Source organism: Sander vitreus, chromosome 19, assembly GCF_031162955.1.
Source record: "Sander vitreus isolate 19-12246 chromosome 19, sanVit1, whole genome shotgun sequence".
NCBI classification, from domain to species: domain Eukaryota; kingdom Metazoa; phylum Chordata; class Actinopteri; order Perciformes; family Percidae; genus Sander; species Sander vitreus.
Window position 1 is genome coordinate 2,691,644 of NC_135873.1, and position 16,796 is coordinate 2,708,439.

Below are 16,796 nucleotides of genomic sequence, written 5' to 3' on the forward strand. Positions count from 1 at the left end.
AAACACCTAAAACACCAAAGTGCGAAGACATAGTGGAGCAGAAGCAAGCTTTTATTTTGAAAAGTAGAAGCCTGACGGCACCAGACCCTCCCGTCTGGTGCCGTCAGGCTGCAGCCGTACAGTCTTACATATTTTTGTGTACTAGTAACTAACTAACTAGTGTGAAACACCAGTGTTGCCACATTTTTTCTTTTCTTTTTTCCAGCAGCCCAAATCAGCCCGTAAGTGCACCGGCCCTTCTGGCATTCGCCAGAACTGCCAGATTGCCAGTCCACCTATATGCAGATAACAAACCAATTGCTTAACTCATTTTCCTGCTAAATTTCATTCCTCATCTGAAGCTTTTTACATATGTCATCATTTTCATGTGCCACGAGTTTCAGAAAGACCACACATTCCTTGCATAACACAGTCACAAGGTTGTGATTAGATTTCACTGCGTAGCTCGTACATTTTTTAAAGGGAGGTTCCTGTTTTCCTGCTTTCCTCGTAGTCCCTGAACACATCCTCGTTTCGAGCCAAAGCTTTCTGGTTAACCAACATTTCTAACTTCTCAGAGTGGATTCTTCTTCCTCCCCACAAAGTGACAGCAAGTGTGCAGGGAAGAAGAGCTAACACCAACAGAAGTGGTCAGAGTGTCTCTTTAAGACATCACGTCTCTGCAGGAGCTTCTCGGTCCCAAAACTGTGTCCCCCCTGGACAGGAGAAGGGTGGAGACCCTCTCTGGAGCTGTTTTATTCCTCCTTGCTTCACAACTGTTTCCCCCAGCCAGCTGCTCACATCCTCTACTGTAGATCTTACAATCTGTCCTCTGTTCACTTCCTCTCGTGAGAGATGACACATGAATTAAGAGTTTAATTCCAAAAATGAGATTTGAGGAATTTAAAACTTACTCTGATTAATGTAATAATTGTTTTAATATGTCTTCCAGTGGTGTTGTAAAGACATTTCACCCTAATGTTTCTGTGTCCATGCATGGCATTCATTATTAAGCAGGAATCACCCATCATTTTGCCATTCTGGGCACGTGGTTACGACGAAGCTTTGACTTCCGTCTGTTTGTTTATGCGATAAGTTTGTTCAGTTGTCAGTCTAATGTGAGATCTGTCCATTAATGTTGAGAAAACATGCTCAACGTATACACAATAATGCACCTTTTCTGTTTTCATACATATGGACCGATCAATGCCATCGATTTGTTTGTTGCCGTTTATTGTCACCTTTTGTTCAACACATCTCAGAAACTAGAGATAAGATTTTCGTGAAATCTCTAAGAAAATGACACGTCACTTCTTTGTTTCATCATTTTCAAAGTTCCGTCATTTGCTAAATGCCTCCTAAAAACGACTAACCAATCACAGCGAGGCATGGAAGCTTTGGATTTCTCCACATGTTGAAGCGCTGTGCAGGTGTAGGCCTATATATATTCGGAGGGTGTTTTTTTTAGCCTTTTCGAAATAAGGAAGGTGTCTTTTTGCTCTAAAGCAAGGTACAAAGGCTTTCCATGTGCAGCTAACTAGCTTATTATCTACATGTATGAATTAATCTTTTCTTCTTTTACGTCATTATGCAAGATGTATCAACCTATTGGAGGTTCATGTCTAATTAACTTATACATTCTTACCATCATTTATTTAAATTTCGTCCTTTTAATCATTTTGTGACAACCATCGCCCCTTCCCTTGTCAGCTAAAGGACATACATTCTATTCCAGCTGCACAGATCTCCTCTTGCAGCTCGAGGTGAATTTTACTGCACGGTGAAGTTTCAGCGCACTTCTTTGCAACACTTTCCGAGACTCTCCACTTTCTCCGGAGCCTTGTGAAAACTCCCCCGTTCCTCTTCACGAGGCTCGCGAACGTACCCCTCTCCTCCCCCATCCCCAAAGAAAAGCACATCTGGTCCTCAGAGCGCCCCCTGGGCCCCCTTTAGCAACCCCTCCCAGACGTGAACTTGGCCTACCTAACTGTTTTTGTTCATGCAGCCTGTGTCTGTCTTATGGAGAGGGGGATGGAGAGAGAGAGAGAGAGAGAGAGAGAGAGAGAGAGAGAGAGAAGGAATTTTAACATAAACTGCCTTTGACACAATTGAAAACATCAACATGAGAAACCTATGAGAGACAGAAGAGAGGGATCGTGTGTGTGTGTGTGTGTGTGTGTGTGTGTGTGTGTGTGTGTGTGTGTGTGTGAGCAGCAGAAATGTTGATACAAACTGTTATGTGCAAGAGACTGGAGAAAAGAGAAAAGAAGCGGAAGGGAGCGGCCACATTACGTCATCATCCTGTACAGTTAGTTACCAAGGTGTTGGTCTATATCCACGAGGATTCATTTATAGGGGATTGTTTTGGTAGGAAGATCCGCTGGACATCCCTCATTTTCGCCATGTCCGTCACCTTCCTCTTTCTTTGTGTTGGCATTCTAAACACTGGTCAGTTTCTGAGGACTATGGTTAACTGCTCCTCAGATCTCTGCAGGGTAAATCCAGACAGCTAGCTAGACTATCTGTCCAATCTGAGTTTTCTGTTGCACGACTAAAACAACTTTTCAGTTCCTTCCTGAGGCTATTTTGCAGTGGCACCGTTACTGCGTCCGGCACTTAGCGCCGCCTAAAAGACGATTGTGATTGGTTTAAAGAAATGCCAATAAACCAGAGCAAGTTTTTCTCCCATCCAGGAATGCTGTGTGGACTAGCCAGACCCTCCTCAGCAGCGCTGTGAAGGAAGGTCTGGCAATGTGAGACTAACAAGGCGTTCCACTAATCGTATCAGTTGTTGTCAGATAGCCAATCAGTTGCCATGACAGCCAACATGTCAACTCAAGTCGATTTGTCGTTGAATCAACAAGATGGCCTAAACTAGTTGTCAAAAGCACGCCTTTGGCCTGTGAACCCGGCTGTCAACGAGCCAATCAGCCGACAGTCAGTCAATCACATGGAAGCAATTGATGAAAAACAGCTGTCCTCCCTCCATCCTCCTCCTCCTCAGATGACTGAGTTCATTGTTTCAGCAGCTCAGCCCACTTTTCTCCGGCGCAGGGTGCACGCTCCAAATGTACCTCCATTACTTTGACTCCCTTCTTCTCTCTCACTATGTCTGACTATTATTAATATTTAGTCTTTTTCACTTTACTGCAGTCCTTCATCCCTTTAAGCAGTAGGTTCCATTTGTGTCACATCCTGATGCTCTAACCCAAAGTGACTCATGTATGTGATGAGATTATTTCAGCGGTTACCAACCAACCGGAGCTGCCCAAATAAATCTGAGGTGTCACAATCTGATTAAAGTAATACCAAAAATACAAAACATGTTTGTGACTCTTCAGGCCTCCGAAAAAAAAGTATTTTTGGTTGAACTGTGTCCACACGCCATGTCCATTACCATTAAAGGACCGCAAGTAGACATGACTTCATTTGAAGGGGTTGAGAATCGCTGTTTCATTCAACCAGGTCAAATGTATTTTTACAGGATTGGGTTGCACCATAAATCCATTACTACGTTTGTGCGTAAAGTCCTTCTTAAGTTCTTACAAGCTATAGTTTCAAACTGCTGATTCACTAATCTGTGTTGTGTCATTACAATGTGACAAGAGAGATGTGTTAGCTAGTAAAGACAGGCAGGGATGCACCGAATCCAGGATTCGGCCGAATATTGGGCTTTTTGACGAGGTTCGGTTTCTACCGAACCGTAGAATTTTTTTCCACCAAACCGAACCCTACGCTTGCACTACGCGCGCTACGCTGGTCGACGTAATGACGCCGCCATTGATTACGGGAAGATGTTTACATAGGTGGAGCATTCAATGCAGTAGGCTGTGAGAAAGTGAAAATGGAACTCGTGAGCAAAAAAAATGTTGTTTGGCAGTACTTTCAGTCAAAAGATCAAGTTGAGCTACATGTTCAATTTGCAATGGCGATTTGTCTCGTGGTGGCAAGGACCCGAAACAATACACAACATCGCCGCTGTTAAAACATTTGCGAACGAGTTGTGAATGAAGGAATCTACAGACAGCGGCCAAAATACAGCAACTTCAGGTACGGCAAAGGAAGGACAGTCGCAGCTAAAAACTTGTGTTAACCAGACGACCATTACCATTAAAATAAAATAAAATGGAAAAATACACTGCTGTGGACGTTGTTTACTTCATTAATGTGTTTCCTGTGTTAATGGACTGAGGATGGAAGTAGGATTCGGTTTCGGCAGAATCTTAACCAGTGGATTCAGTATTCGGCCAAACCCCAAAAATCTGGATTAGGTGTATCCCTAAAGACAGGAAACATCTGTAATCTGTAGACAGGAAGTGACTGCAGCATCATGAGATGTAACATAACTTCCTGAAATAACAGTTTTAGAGCTAACCAGTCATATTTATGTTATGTTTGGCTCCGATGGAAGACTAACCAGGGTGAAAGGATGTCAGACCTCTGAAATCTCTACTGAGATACTGGCAGCACACATGAAACGGACAAGTTTTGAGGCCTGTAGATTCCATCTTAACCACACCCCGGATCGACACCCCCATTACAAATCATACATTTAAAAACATGTTTAATATTTAGGATGTATTACGGTGTAATATGCATCAACCTGAAGACCAAGATGAAGTTATGAGAGACTCCAGACTTTAATTCTGGACACAGTGAAATACAACCTGATAATAAACTTCTTGTGTGGTGTTAATAACAGGTGGATATCTTTTACAGTGTGCAGGATGAATGCATTAAGTAGATACATTTATAGTTGTTTTCTCTGTTTTAATGTCAGTGTGTCTAGCCATTCTGCTCCGTGTCTAATCCTCTGTAAGAAAATTCAACATATTGCTTTTCTGTTCGAGTGGATGTTTTTCTCTGCAGCTCACATTTCTTTTGCTCTTCTCACATCCAGCCAAATGCACTTCAAAGCCTGTGTGCGTTTGTGTGTGTGTGTGTGTGTTTGAATCAAATGTGATTGTTGCTCTGCTCACAAGGGGATGCAGAGCAGGACCAGAGCAAAGCATGCGTCTGGCGTGTCTCATATTTCAAACGTTCAAAGACTGTTTGTGCATGTGCGTGTGTGTGTGTGTGTGTGTGCGCGTGTACACATATTTGTTTACAAGAACTGGTCCCAGGCCTAAAAAAACGGGGACAACGCTGCCACTTTTGATTCTTTAATAAACCACAAACTCAAAAAGTATTTCATCTGCCGCTTCATTTCGTTGCACTGCCTCACACAGATGTGTTTACGCCGCAGCCTCGAGTCATGTCGAGGTCAAAGTTCATCATAACCATCATTAATTGTACTTCAGGTAACGCTTACGCAGTTATAAATCATGAAAGGAAAAATCAGGTTCATTACAAGTGATGGAGGTGTTACTTTACATGTACTTTTTACTCCATTTGTCCGGCAGCCTTAGTTACTTTACAGATGGCAGTGTTTCATCCCCTTCCTGTCCAGTGAAAACCATGTATCTCCAGAATGTGTTGATATTGAATGTTTGGGATAAACTGAAGGATGAAGTGTTCCTTTATGTGTTGAGAAAATCCTCCTCCTTCTTAAGCTAAATAAAGTCTTTAAAAAGCCTCTTGGATCAGCTGGGAAATGCATCGTCACAAAGATGAAAACAGGGCTGTTTTTCTGACACCGTGAAAGGATACGTGGTTCTCACAGGACAGCGACGCTACAAACATATTGTTACAACCGGCTAGGATAAACAACACAGAACACAGCTGCTTCCAATACAGCCGGTAACAATAATCCCCCCAGTCACCTTTTCCCTACATGTTGCGTTTAAACGTGAGGATGGGACTAACTAGCCTGGATGAGCATGTCTTCTAAAGGGGTTTGTGCTGTGTTACTGACTCACCCAGGATCTGCGTGGTTTTTGCGTCTGAAGATGGCTGCTTGCTCTGGTGCCCGCGACGAAGCTTCGGTCCACTCCGTCCCGCGTGGTCCATCACCGTCCTCGCCAGGCCAGCCCCGCTCTTCCTAGTTGTTGTTCAGGTTTTTTTAAAGGTGTATTTATAAAAGTTTGTGATTTAGGAAAACAAGAAAGTCTTTTCCGTCAGAACCAGTCTTTGAATGCGGGACTTAGTAGTGGAGTATTTTCACATTGTGGTATTAGCACTTTTACTTAATCAAAGGAACTGAATACTTCTTCCACCATGGATTAAACAGACTCACTGTCCTTACTGTCATTACACCTCCCTGCCAAAAATGATGGATTACAGTACTCTACAGGCTGTCAGAGAGCAGTCATGGGAGTGAGCCATGCTCCTCTACACAAGTTCCTGCTGTGTGTGTGTGTGTGTGTGTGTGTGTGTGTGTGTGTGTGTGTGTGTGTGTGTGTTGTTATGGTTTGAATCATGTGTTTGGAAAGGCAGGGTTGGAAACTGAAGTCACGGGGGGGAAGAGGAGTGTTGATCTTTTGCTCTTTTCACTCACAAACACACACACACACACACACACACTCACAGGTGAATCTGAGAGTCAGAACAGGATGTCTCCCCCCCTCTCTCTCTCTCTCTCACACACACACACACACGGAGGTGGTGTGTGCCAGGCCAGGTTTCTGCTGCGCAGAGCAGGCTGTATCCCAGCAGTCACCATATGGACTGGTACTGAAGTCAGAACACAGAGAGATGGAGGGATGAAGAAAGAGGGAGAGGTGGCGAGAAGGATGGAGGAATGAATTTAGGGAAAGAAGGGTGATGATGCAGGTCCAAACGGAATCTGCAGATTTTTTTTGGACCGTTTTCAGCGATAATCCCAAATGAAAATCTGGGGAATTTAGCAGACTCCTTTTTTATGCTTTTGGTGATGTGTTCAATTTTGAAGAAAAAAAAAATGTTTCAAAATCTGCAGAAAATTTTGCAGAATTCTGCGTCCGCAGATTCCGTGTGGCCCTGATGAGGAAGTAAGGTTTGCATGGGAAGGCAGACAGAAGCATATGGAGAGAAACAATAGGAACTACAGACAAAGATTAGGCAGGGATTAAAGCAACAAAAAAAAAAGACTACTTCAGGAAGGATAGTAGGACTTAATGTAAGATGAGGGCAGTTAAAAGGAGGCGGCATCTAGGAAGGAAGCGAAATAATGATGGATAGATTCAAAGGATGGAGAGAGGATGAATGATTGAAAATCTAAATGGAAGGTAGGACAAAAGTAAAGTCAATGTAGGTAAGCAAGGACGTGAGGGTGATTGAAAGGAAGGATCAACGAAAAGATGAAGGGAGGGATGCAAAGAAGGATGCAGGGAGAAAGAGAGTGAAAGATAAGGTAGGAAAAAAGGCAGAGGACAGACAGCATGAGAGAGAAAGATTAAGAAAAGGATGTTAGGAATCAACTTGAGGAAGGAAGGAGGTGAGGGAGGATGAGGTAAGGAGGGATCTAGAAAACTGTAGGACAGGAAAGACAGGAATGAATGGAACTGAGGGAAAGATGGAAGGTCCAAAAAAAAAAATGGTAGAGGTAGGAAGGACAGAGATAGAAAGAAAATGAATAAAAGCATTTAAGGAAGGATGGTAGGATAAGGAATCAATAAAAGGAAGGAAGTAGGGGAGGAAAAGAGGAAGGGGGTTAAATTATGGAGGCATAGTTTCAAAGAAAGATGAAAACTGGTAAAATAATACAGTAATTTAAGTAACAAGTAATGTAAAAATAATTGAGTGGAAAGAAAAGAAGTAAACTATTGAGGGAAGTGAGGAGGGATCAAAGAAACGAGGAAAGAAGCAAAAGTAGGAAAGGACAGACGCAAAGGGAGAAAGAAGGAAGGAAATAATAGAAAAGGAACAGAGATGGAAGGGAGGGAAAAGGGGGAGGAGAGTACCAAGAAGATGAGACAAAGGGAGGGAGAGGAGAGATTAAAGAGTATAAACAGATGGATGCGTGCACGATGGGACAGAAAGAGGATGGAGGGATTAGATGAAAGAGGATGGGCTGCCTCCAGGTGAAAGACGGAGGTTTGAGTTGTTACTAGCCCCGACCTAGGAAGGGGACCGTTTTTACAGTCAACCAGAAAGAATCAGAGACAGCTGGTCTCAGCTATCAATTATGTTAATAATTCCTGCAATAATTGCTGGCACAGAGACTTAATGCAATGCATTTGGTTGGTCACTTAGAACAAAATATGTAGAAGCATTTCTTCTTTAAAAATAAAACAAGAGCATACACGTCTTCCCAAACCCAAAAAGATATCCCTTATTCAGGTGAGCAGGTCTCCAGTAGCGCGTCAATAGGTTGAAAAACTAAAGACACAAAATGACTCGTTATATTTTCAGTGATGCAGCTATGTGGGCTAAAAGAAGCGTAAAATAGTCATGAACCTTGACGTGAAGATTTTTCATAACTTTGGGTACTGCAATTTTATTTTGTACAAACAGTAGCTTCATCTAGCTCATGTGTTATGTAAATAACTGTAAGCAATGTGATGCAAGTAGCCACTTTCATTTTTTAAACTAAGCCAAGGTACAGCAGGCAAAGCACAGGTGTTAACATGACTGCTCTATTCCATTAAGTGTCCTAGTAAGCCATGTCAATGATGTGGAACTGGCTCAACTAAATATAAAACTGGCTCACCTTAATAAAAATCTACTAGATTTTAAGTTATTAAAGCAATAAAAAATAAAATAAAAAAAAGGGTCTATATCTTTAGGACTTCTGCAGGAACCCTGGGTACTGGGTCAATTTCCCATGTGTAGGAAGCCTGGTTACCAACTACTAGTTAAAAAAAACACTAAAACCAGGCAATTGGGGCGACCTCTAGCTCACCCAGTAAGAGTGTGCGCCTCATGTAGGCAGCGGCCCAGGTTTGAGTCCGACCTGCGGCCCTTTGCTGCGTGTCACCCCCTCTCTCCCACCTTTCCCGTCTATCCACTGTCACTATCAAATCAAAAAATAATCAAAAAAACAAGGCAAATGTTTTGTAAATAACAGTTTATTTGAAAACCACGGGTCAGGCTGTCCTGTGTGTTTAGCTGCTGCCCTGCTTGGCGGCCAGCCTCTTGTCTCTCTCCTCAGCGATGGTCAGACGGATTCCCTTTCCTCTGGGCAGGGACACCCACGGCTTGTTGCCCTGAAGAGAGGGGATGGAGAAAATAGTAATTTGTTAGTGTTGATCAAAGGGAACAGTTCATGCAGGTGGACAAGGTGCTCCAAAGCCTTTTTGTGACCATGTTCTTAATTATAACTTAATCCACAGCATTAAAAACATGCTGTAAGAATGTCAATAGAGGGGAGAGGGATAATCTTGTGACCAACAGAAAAGTGACATTTCAACGTGCAAGTTACCCATTTAAAAAGAAAAAGCAGAAAAAGGCAAGACACTTCGTTGTGCTAACATTTATCCGACGGCCAACATTTCAGCACAGAGGTATCATCAAGGTGAAGAAAAGCGAAAGAATAAATGTCAGCAGCAAAAAGACAACTGTGCTGCTGACAGCTCTGGTCCCATCAGTGGCCAAATAAATGTCAGGCAGCAGAGAGAAGTGAGCAACGTTTTACTACTGACACTCCACAGGCCAGGTCCTCAATCATTTAATGTCTTTGATTTGATGGACAGAGCACATTCATAAAGTGTCTAAACAGTAGCTCACTGAATATCTACCTCGTCTTTCTGTGAATTAGGAGCCTTTAAAAAAAAAAAAAATTTATTCTGCTGACCTTGCTAATGAAAGGGACTTAAATACAGTGACAATGTACCATATTCAGGATACACTACACTGAAGTATCAACAATGTGCTCCATTTTTGGGAAAGGCATCACATTGAGCTGCAAATTGCATATTTTGTGTTTGTTAACACCAGACAAAATGGTTTCAGTTTCTGTATGTTGTTGACTGTGTGCAGTCAACGCACATTGGTCGCGTTTGTAATCATGCTGCCATTATAATTAAAAAACGTGTTTTAAACTTGCTGTACCTGATAAAGCTGTATTTTGCCTATTCATTCTCTTGTGGACACTGGCTGCCTTCCAGGAGCACCCGTTTTGTGGTGCATCTGTCAGACCCAATAAGCATTTCCACCATTGTTTTCCTGGCATAGTTTACTATGTTGACATTTTGTAGTCTGATTTTGCAATTTCTATTGTAAACACTTTTTTCACAGCATGGTTAGTACGTATTTATTATATATTAGGCTAGCAAAGTTAGCTCAAACCAGTTAGTCTCAGATGTTGAGTTTGTTGTAGGAAATGTCAAAGTCCGTTTCAAAAAAGTGTTTAAAAGATGAACTTCTGATGGATATGTTCTAGTCAAGGAGCTCAGAACTTCTTAGAGGAATTGGTAAGTGTATTTTCATTGCTGCTCAAAACCAAAAGTCATCATTGCTCCAAAGCCTGCGAATTTCTGTCTCAACTGAGAAAATAAAACTAGCCGATAGTGTTTGTGGGTATGATGGAACTTGAATGCCAAACCTGACGCCTCTTCTGTAAGCACACCTGAACGCATGTGTACTGTTTCTCTTAAATTCACCGACTGCTCTTTAGGGACTGGTTTATGATGACAGACCATAAAATTGGACAGCGACTGGTCAGAAAACTGTCTCACCTTGCCAACGATGAAGATGTTGGAGAGCCTGGTGGCGAAGTTGTTGCCTGTGCTATCCTTGACGTGCACCACGTCGAAAGAGCCAGGGTGACGCTCCCTGTTGGTGATCACACCAATACGCCCCAAGTTAGCACCGCCAGTCACCATGCACAGGTTTCCTGGAGGAAGCAGAAGGCGAGAAATCATGTCAGCGAATCTTTCGCCATCAAAAGTACACAAGTGCTGGCTCTATTTTTGAAAATAACCTACCGGTATCAAACTTGATGAAATCTGTGATCTTGCCGGAGTCCAGGTCGATGCGGATGGTGTCGTTGACCTTGATCAGGGGGTCGGGGTAGCGGATGGTGCGGGCGTCATGGGTAACCAGGTGGGGAATTCCCTTGGTGCCAATCATGATCTTCTTCACCTTGCACAGCTTGTACTGCAGGAGGAAGAGGAGGTGGGTTAGGAAAAGTACAAAGGAACAGTTAAGAGACTGCATGACTGAGAACGCAAATAATTCTACTCTACATACGGTCCTAGTCTGTGGAAAACATCCACTATAAAAGACATCTTTCAGCAGTCACCGACTCTGCCTTGTCAATCTACATTGTAATTCTTCTCACAGTAAAGGATTTACACCAGATATGACCAAGGTTTTGCAGATTAAACTAGTTTAAAACACCAGATCTTTAAAGCCTATTTCACATGCTGATTACACCCGTTACATCAGCATAGAACCGGCCCAATCTTAAAACTCAGCAAGTACAACCTCTTTCCCTTCATTTCCTGTCTTGTGATTTCTTGTCTAAAATGGTGCTACTTGACTGTTACAACTCTAAATAGCATCAAGGAGGAGCCAATTCTCAAAAACACCCTTTTCCATTCCTTACCTTGGCCTCCTCAGCGGTGATGCGGTGGACGGTAAAACGTCCCTTCACATCGTAGATCAGACGGAAGTGCTCGCCGGTCTTCTCGATGCTAATCACATCTAGATAAACAGAAGAAGAAAAAAACCAAACAGTCTTAGCATCCAAATCATGTTTTATTGAATGTATAAGAGTTACTTATACTGAAGTTAAACACCTTCTGGGTTGTACAGAAATCAAATGTCAAAGCCAATGAATGCACTGGAAATAGTTTCACTTTTACAGCTGACAGACCACATCTTTACTCTAATGGTCTGTATCATGTCTTTTCCACCTGGCAGGTTTGTTCCTAATTTAAGAGCTCATGTTTGCAAGGTAATTGCCATCCCTTCATTACGACCCAACACTGGTAAACTCCCATCATGTCTATCCAATTTAAACCTTAACAATAACACCTATCCACACTCATACCGTCTATTCATTCCAACCTACACCGTCGGAACAATATGCAAATTCTATCACACTACTTCACTACTATTTGATAACTTTCAGTCCACTCCAATAATTGATCTTCAGGCTACCAATTTACCATCTTGCAATAAAACAGATCACAGAAGATGAACAAGGACAATTTACCATCTCAGAGACCACAGACCAGAGGAAACCAAAAGCACCACCTCAGATTTGAAGATTCACACTGACTTTAACAGAACACGTAGAGGGGTTCAGACCTTTAAAGACACTTAGATTAGATGTGCAGGCATATGTGGACAAATTCAGCATCACCAGTGTCCTTTTTGGTTCAAGTTTCATCCCATAAGTGCCATAAACCACGGAAAGCCCAAGTATGACAATGTGGATACACTATTCCAAAATGCCAGTTTGGTTAATTTAAGAAATTGAAAAATAGTAAATTTAATTAATCAAAACAATAATAAGTAGGCATAATTCATATTAACACCAAGACACATTTAACAAGAGTAGCCATCAATTTTATTGCAGCAGAAACTTGTACAAATTATTCCTCCTCTGCTTTCGGCCCACAGTGACTAAATGTCAAGGGTGTCTATATAAATAAGCAGCCATCACGCTGTGAAGGCTACCCTTGGATTTGGAAATTAAAACACCACACCTCCATATGGAGGCTGCTGGCCAGTGTCAAGGTGGGTGACAGGTCTGAAAGAGGCGTGACAGCGAGCATGGACAAAAACCATTAACTCTTCTGTTGAAGGCCCCACAGCCCGCTCTGCAATACTTATTGTTGCAATCATTGGAAAAACGGATTGAAAAAAGAAATAGACTATTTTTATACTATAATTGAGATTAAGCCAATGCCGATGTTAAGAGATTCTTCATTCAAGATGCAATGTCAATTAAATTTGAAAAGAGCTGGACAGACCAGTCCGCGAGTATTCAAAACATTTTTACACCAAAAGGTAAATGGATGGTAAAGCAGAGAATCCATGTGTTACTTAGTGGCAAATAGTAGGTGGACAAACTTTAAAATATGCAGTCCAATTAATAAAGCCACCCCTCAAATCTGTAAGTTACAGCACTGACAACTGAGATGGATTGACAGTGAAGGAGGCGTTTGTTTTCGGTCCCAACCTCTCCCAACTTTGAATATAGCCAAAAGGGACGTGCTCACATTGCCTCATCTGTTCAGTGGTTTCGGCAAAGTGTGTCCAATAATCACTATTCCACTACATACCATCAATAAATATGAAATGAATCCAACAGACTTAGTCCCCCCCCAATAACTCACCTTGACACATCTACCCAAATGACTGCAATTCATCCCAGCCTTGTCCAATGTTGACTGTTTTTACATTGACAAAATCCATCACAAATCCAAAGTGACCAATTTGTGAAAGCTTGACCTTTCAGACAAACAACTGTCTGATAGCTCCCATGTTCAAAAATGGACAAATTAAACTGAGGGGACACTTTCGTCGGAAGAAAATCTGATGACCGAAAGTGAGCGAGGGCAAATAAAGCTTAAATGTTGTCTACCAAATTAGAAGCAATCTCATCTCAAAGACACTTTGAGCAATAAAGCAACACATTAACTTGCCTCCAACAAGATCTGACAACAGTGTTGTAATTGGAGCTCAGAACTTCTTAGAGGAATTGGTTGTGTAGTTTCAGCTCATTGCTGATCAAAACCAAATAGTCATCATTGCTCCTTGTGCCTGAAGAAGTTTATAAGGTACACACCCGACAACAATTTACAGACCTACCATCTATGAAACATTATCTGTAAATTCGTATATTCGCAGCAAAACACTAACCAAAGGCAGATTCTGCAGAGTTTATGAATAATCCCTTACAAATCCTAGAATAGATTGGAGCTGGACTGAAAGCTCTGAAGAAGTCTGTAAGTCAGCTCACCCATGAATCCAGCAGGGTAGGTGATGTCGGTGCGGACCTTGCCGTCGATCTTGATGAACCTCTGCATGCAGATCTTCTTCACCTCGTCCCCAGTCAGGGCGTACTTGAGGCGGTTCCTCAGGAAGATGATGAGGGGCAGGCACTCCCTCAGCTTGTGGGGACCGGTGGAAGGACGAGGAGCCTGGCAGAATAATAAGTCATATTATCTTGGTTGTCATGGTCCATTACATTTCTGATTAGAACTTCAAATTACAGACCTAAATGCTCAGCACTTGTAAGCTTATATCCAATATTTTGTCGAAACTATTGATATCCTTGATTAGAAGTAACAATGTAACGTTACTCCTGAAAGCAAGTGCAAACGCCCAATATTCATAACTGTTAAGTCTCAAATGTGTTAACATGGATGATTAAATACACATTTGTGGCAATAGCCTTATGCAAAGAAATACAGAAAGATTACATGGGTACATATTTTTTAAATCTGTATATAACAAACCATAAGTGAGCAACCCCCGACTACCCTGCGTTTCCATCCTTTAAAGAGCATTTTACATACAAAGCTAATTTAGAGCTTTGACAATAACAGTTATCAGTGTTAAAATAACAAACGACATATTTAAAATGAATGTGTAAGGAAAATGTAGGAAGAAATGTTACTTACGAAAACTCCAGTGAGCTTGTCCAGCATCCAGTGCTTTGGCGCTGCGACGCGCTTCAGATGCTTCTTCGGTCCTCTTGCCTGGAAAAGAGGAGAGAACACCGGTTAAGTAACGGAGCAACAACCGGTAGTGACCGTCCAAAAAAACAATAACCACATGTTTATCAGCGGAGTGGACAATGCTTGGAAACTCCGACTAAGAGAGCTTACACTCGGGTCAGTCCGGTTAGCATAGCTACTGACATGCCGCAGGAATTTAGCACAACCGGCTGCGGCCTAGCCGTGCTAACATTTGCAGAAATATTTCACGTTTTTTTAATTTGACTTTAACATTGTAGTTACACAAAATGTACAAAAATCGCCTTAAGTCGCGTACTAAAAGCCGCACTACCATTGCCGAAGAGCAGTTTTCTATCCATTTAGCAAGCTAACAGCGATAGCCACATTCAAGCTAAAGAGCCGTCGGTGATAAAAACCCAAACGGGGTAACATGATTTTTAAATCCTCAATAAAGAACAAGAATCGATACTTGTGGTTACAATTTAGACATCGGTCATTCTATAAGATGTGGAATTTCAACCTAGGACATGTACGTTTGTGGTAATACAATAGCAAAAAGTGATGTTTAGTGATTATTTCAAAGAGGAATCGTGATGAAGCACAGCTCACCATGTTGGAGTCTGCGGGGAAAAGGACCTCCTGCCTTCCGGTATTGAATGTTAAGCCCGATTACGGCAGACTGGGAGGGACAGTCTGTACTGAACGTCGCAATATAAATCGATCGTTGTTGTGTTCCATATACTATAGATATGTAAGATATATCTTAATATAGCTACTATACCAACATAATGTATTTTCACATATTAAAATTAGATGTTTATTATTGTTATATTTTTACAAAATGCTTGATTTTAGTTACTATGTACAAAATACAACTTTATATAAAAATAAATATTTTAAACTATTGTTTATATAAAGCATGCATACATTTTAACTTTATATTATGAATATTTGCACATTCATTTCAATTCAAAATACTCTCTTTATGCTACAAAATATATATTCTATATATTTTTTACTGAAAATTTCTATTTTTGCGGTACTTGTATTTATAGTTATACACCACAAAACCACGACAAATTCCGTCTATGTAAAAACCTATCTATAATCTGCAATCTATATTATGAAAACTATAAATAGAGGTAATATATACACCATATGCGGAGATAATAGTCCAGTTGATTATTTGATCTGAATATGTGGCCTGCATGTGCATTGGAATAAACAATAGGGCCATATTTTTGCACATGAATGATAAAGCTAAAGTGTTTTAATATCACAAATACGCTCCATTTAGCCGTGCTGCTGCCAGTGCATCTGCTGTCTCTTTGCTTCAGACTGTCCTGGCAGGAAATGCCATTTTACAGGCAGAGCCTAGTCCTGTTTACACTCATAGAGATAAAGCTCCTCCTGGGTCTTTGCCTTGCTCTGCCAAATAATACCAACTGATGCACACGTGCCATCTCTCTCTCTTTCTCTGAAGGCATCTCTGCGTCCCCCAGGCTGCAGGAACAAATCCAAACCCCAGGACAAATCTATTTATACCGAATACAAATGCTCCTGTGTGTACGTATTCACACATTTATCTCTGGCGACCCACTTTGATTTATTTTCTTGAAACATAAATCTTCAGAGTCTGTTTTTCAGGGCAGTGTTGCGGCCATTCATTTTGCAGAGATATGGAGGAGCTCAGCAACGTGGCCTGTAGCAATCAGCAAGTTGGGGACCCATCTACGTTTTCTCAACTTTAATTTCCTTACCCACTTCCTTACAAATACTGTTGTACTGACCACTCAATCCAGGAAGTTTTATAGGATTGAAGACACATTTCTGGAGTCATATTACAAAAGTTGAAGGAATAAGGGTCACTTTTGTTTAAAATGGCTGTCTAAAGGCTGCAATATTATAGATGTAGAGCATGCTAATAAAGTCCAGCTGATGGCAGTAATGAAAGCTGGGACTCTTTTTGTTTTCTGGAACACACACACAAACACACACACACACACACACACACACACACACTTTAGCCAGATTCCTCCTTTTAAAAGTGCTTTTCCTACTTTGTACGCCCAAACAGATCATTATTTATTAGTCATTTTTAATTATTAGCATCCCTTTTTTGTTTTGTTTTTTTGTGTGCAACTGTTGCCGTAGCCATATTCATATTCTCTTTATTCTTTATTCTGTTTTGTTCCCTCAATGTAGCCTCACTTTCCACCTTGCAGTGTTGGAATGTTTATGTACTCAAGTAGCCTAGTGTACTTAAGGGCAAATTCAAGGTATACTTGTACTTTACTTTTCAAGCCAAATATTGTACTTTTT

The 16,796-nt window shown here is 41.4% G+C and overlaps 1 protein-coding gene and 2 non-coding genes across 3 annotated transcripts; all 3 read right to left on the minus strand.

Moving 5' to 3' along the window:
* Positions 1–8,888: 8,888 nt before the first annotated feature.
* Positions 8,889–15,118, minus strand: rps4x (ribosomal protein S4 X-linked). Its single transcript, XM_078276349.1, has 7 exons — positions 15,084–15,118; positions 14,418–14,495; positions 13,754–13,934; positions 11,387–11,484; positions 10,764–10,935; positions 10,515–10,672; positions 8,889–9,044 (listed from the first exon to the last, which is right to left on the minus strand). The coding sequence occupies exons 1-7, from the start codon at positions 15,084–15,086 to the stop codon at positions 8,943–8,945; spliced, it is 792 nt and encodes a 263-aa protein (XP_078132475.1). The 5' UTR covers positions 15,087–15,118; the 3' UTR covers positions 8,889–8,942.
* Positions 10,225–10,295, minus strand: LOC144534659 (small nucleolar RNA SNORD61). Its single transcript, XR_013503595.1, has one exon. It is a non-coding gene; the product is annotated as a small nucleolar RNA SNORD61 (small nucleolar RNA).
* LOC144534660 (small nucleolar RNA SNORD61) lies at positions 13,470–13,545 on the minus strand. The gene has a single exon (XR_013503596.1). It is a non-coding gene; the product is annotated as a small nucleolar RNA SNORD61 (small nucleolar RNA).
* Positions 15,119–16,796: the final 1,678 nt, after the last annotated feature.

Excerpts from the sequence above, each read along its gene's own strand:
- rps4x (XM_078276349.1), bottom strand. Across the intron at positions 10,936-11,386 it reads TCACCGCTGAGGAGGCCAAG|TACAAGCTGTGCAAGGTGAA; the intron begins GTAAGGAATGGA and ends TTCCTCCTGCAG. Across the intron at positions 10,673-10,763 it reads TTTCATCAAGTTTGATACCG|GAAACCTGTGCATGGTGACT; the intron begins GTAGGTTATTTT and ends TGCTTCCTCCAG.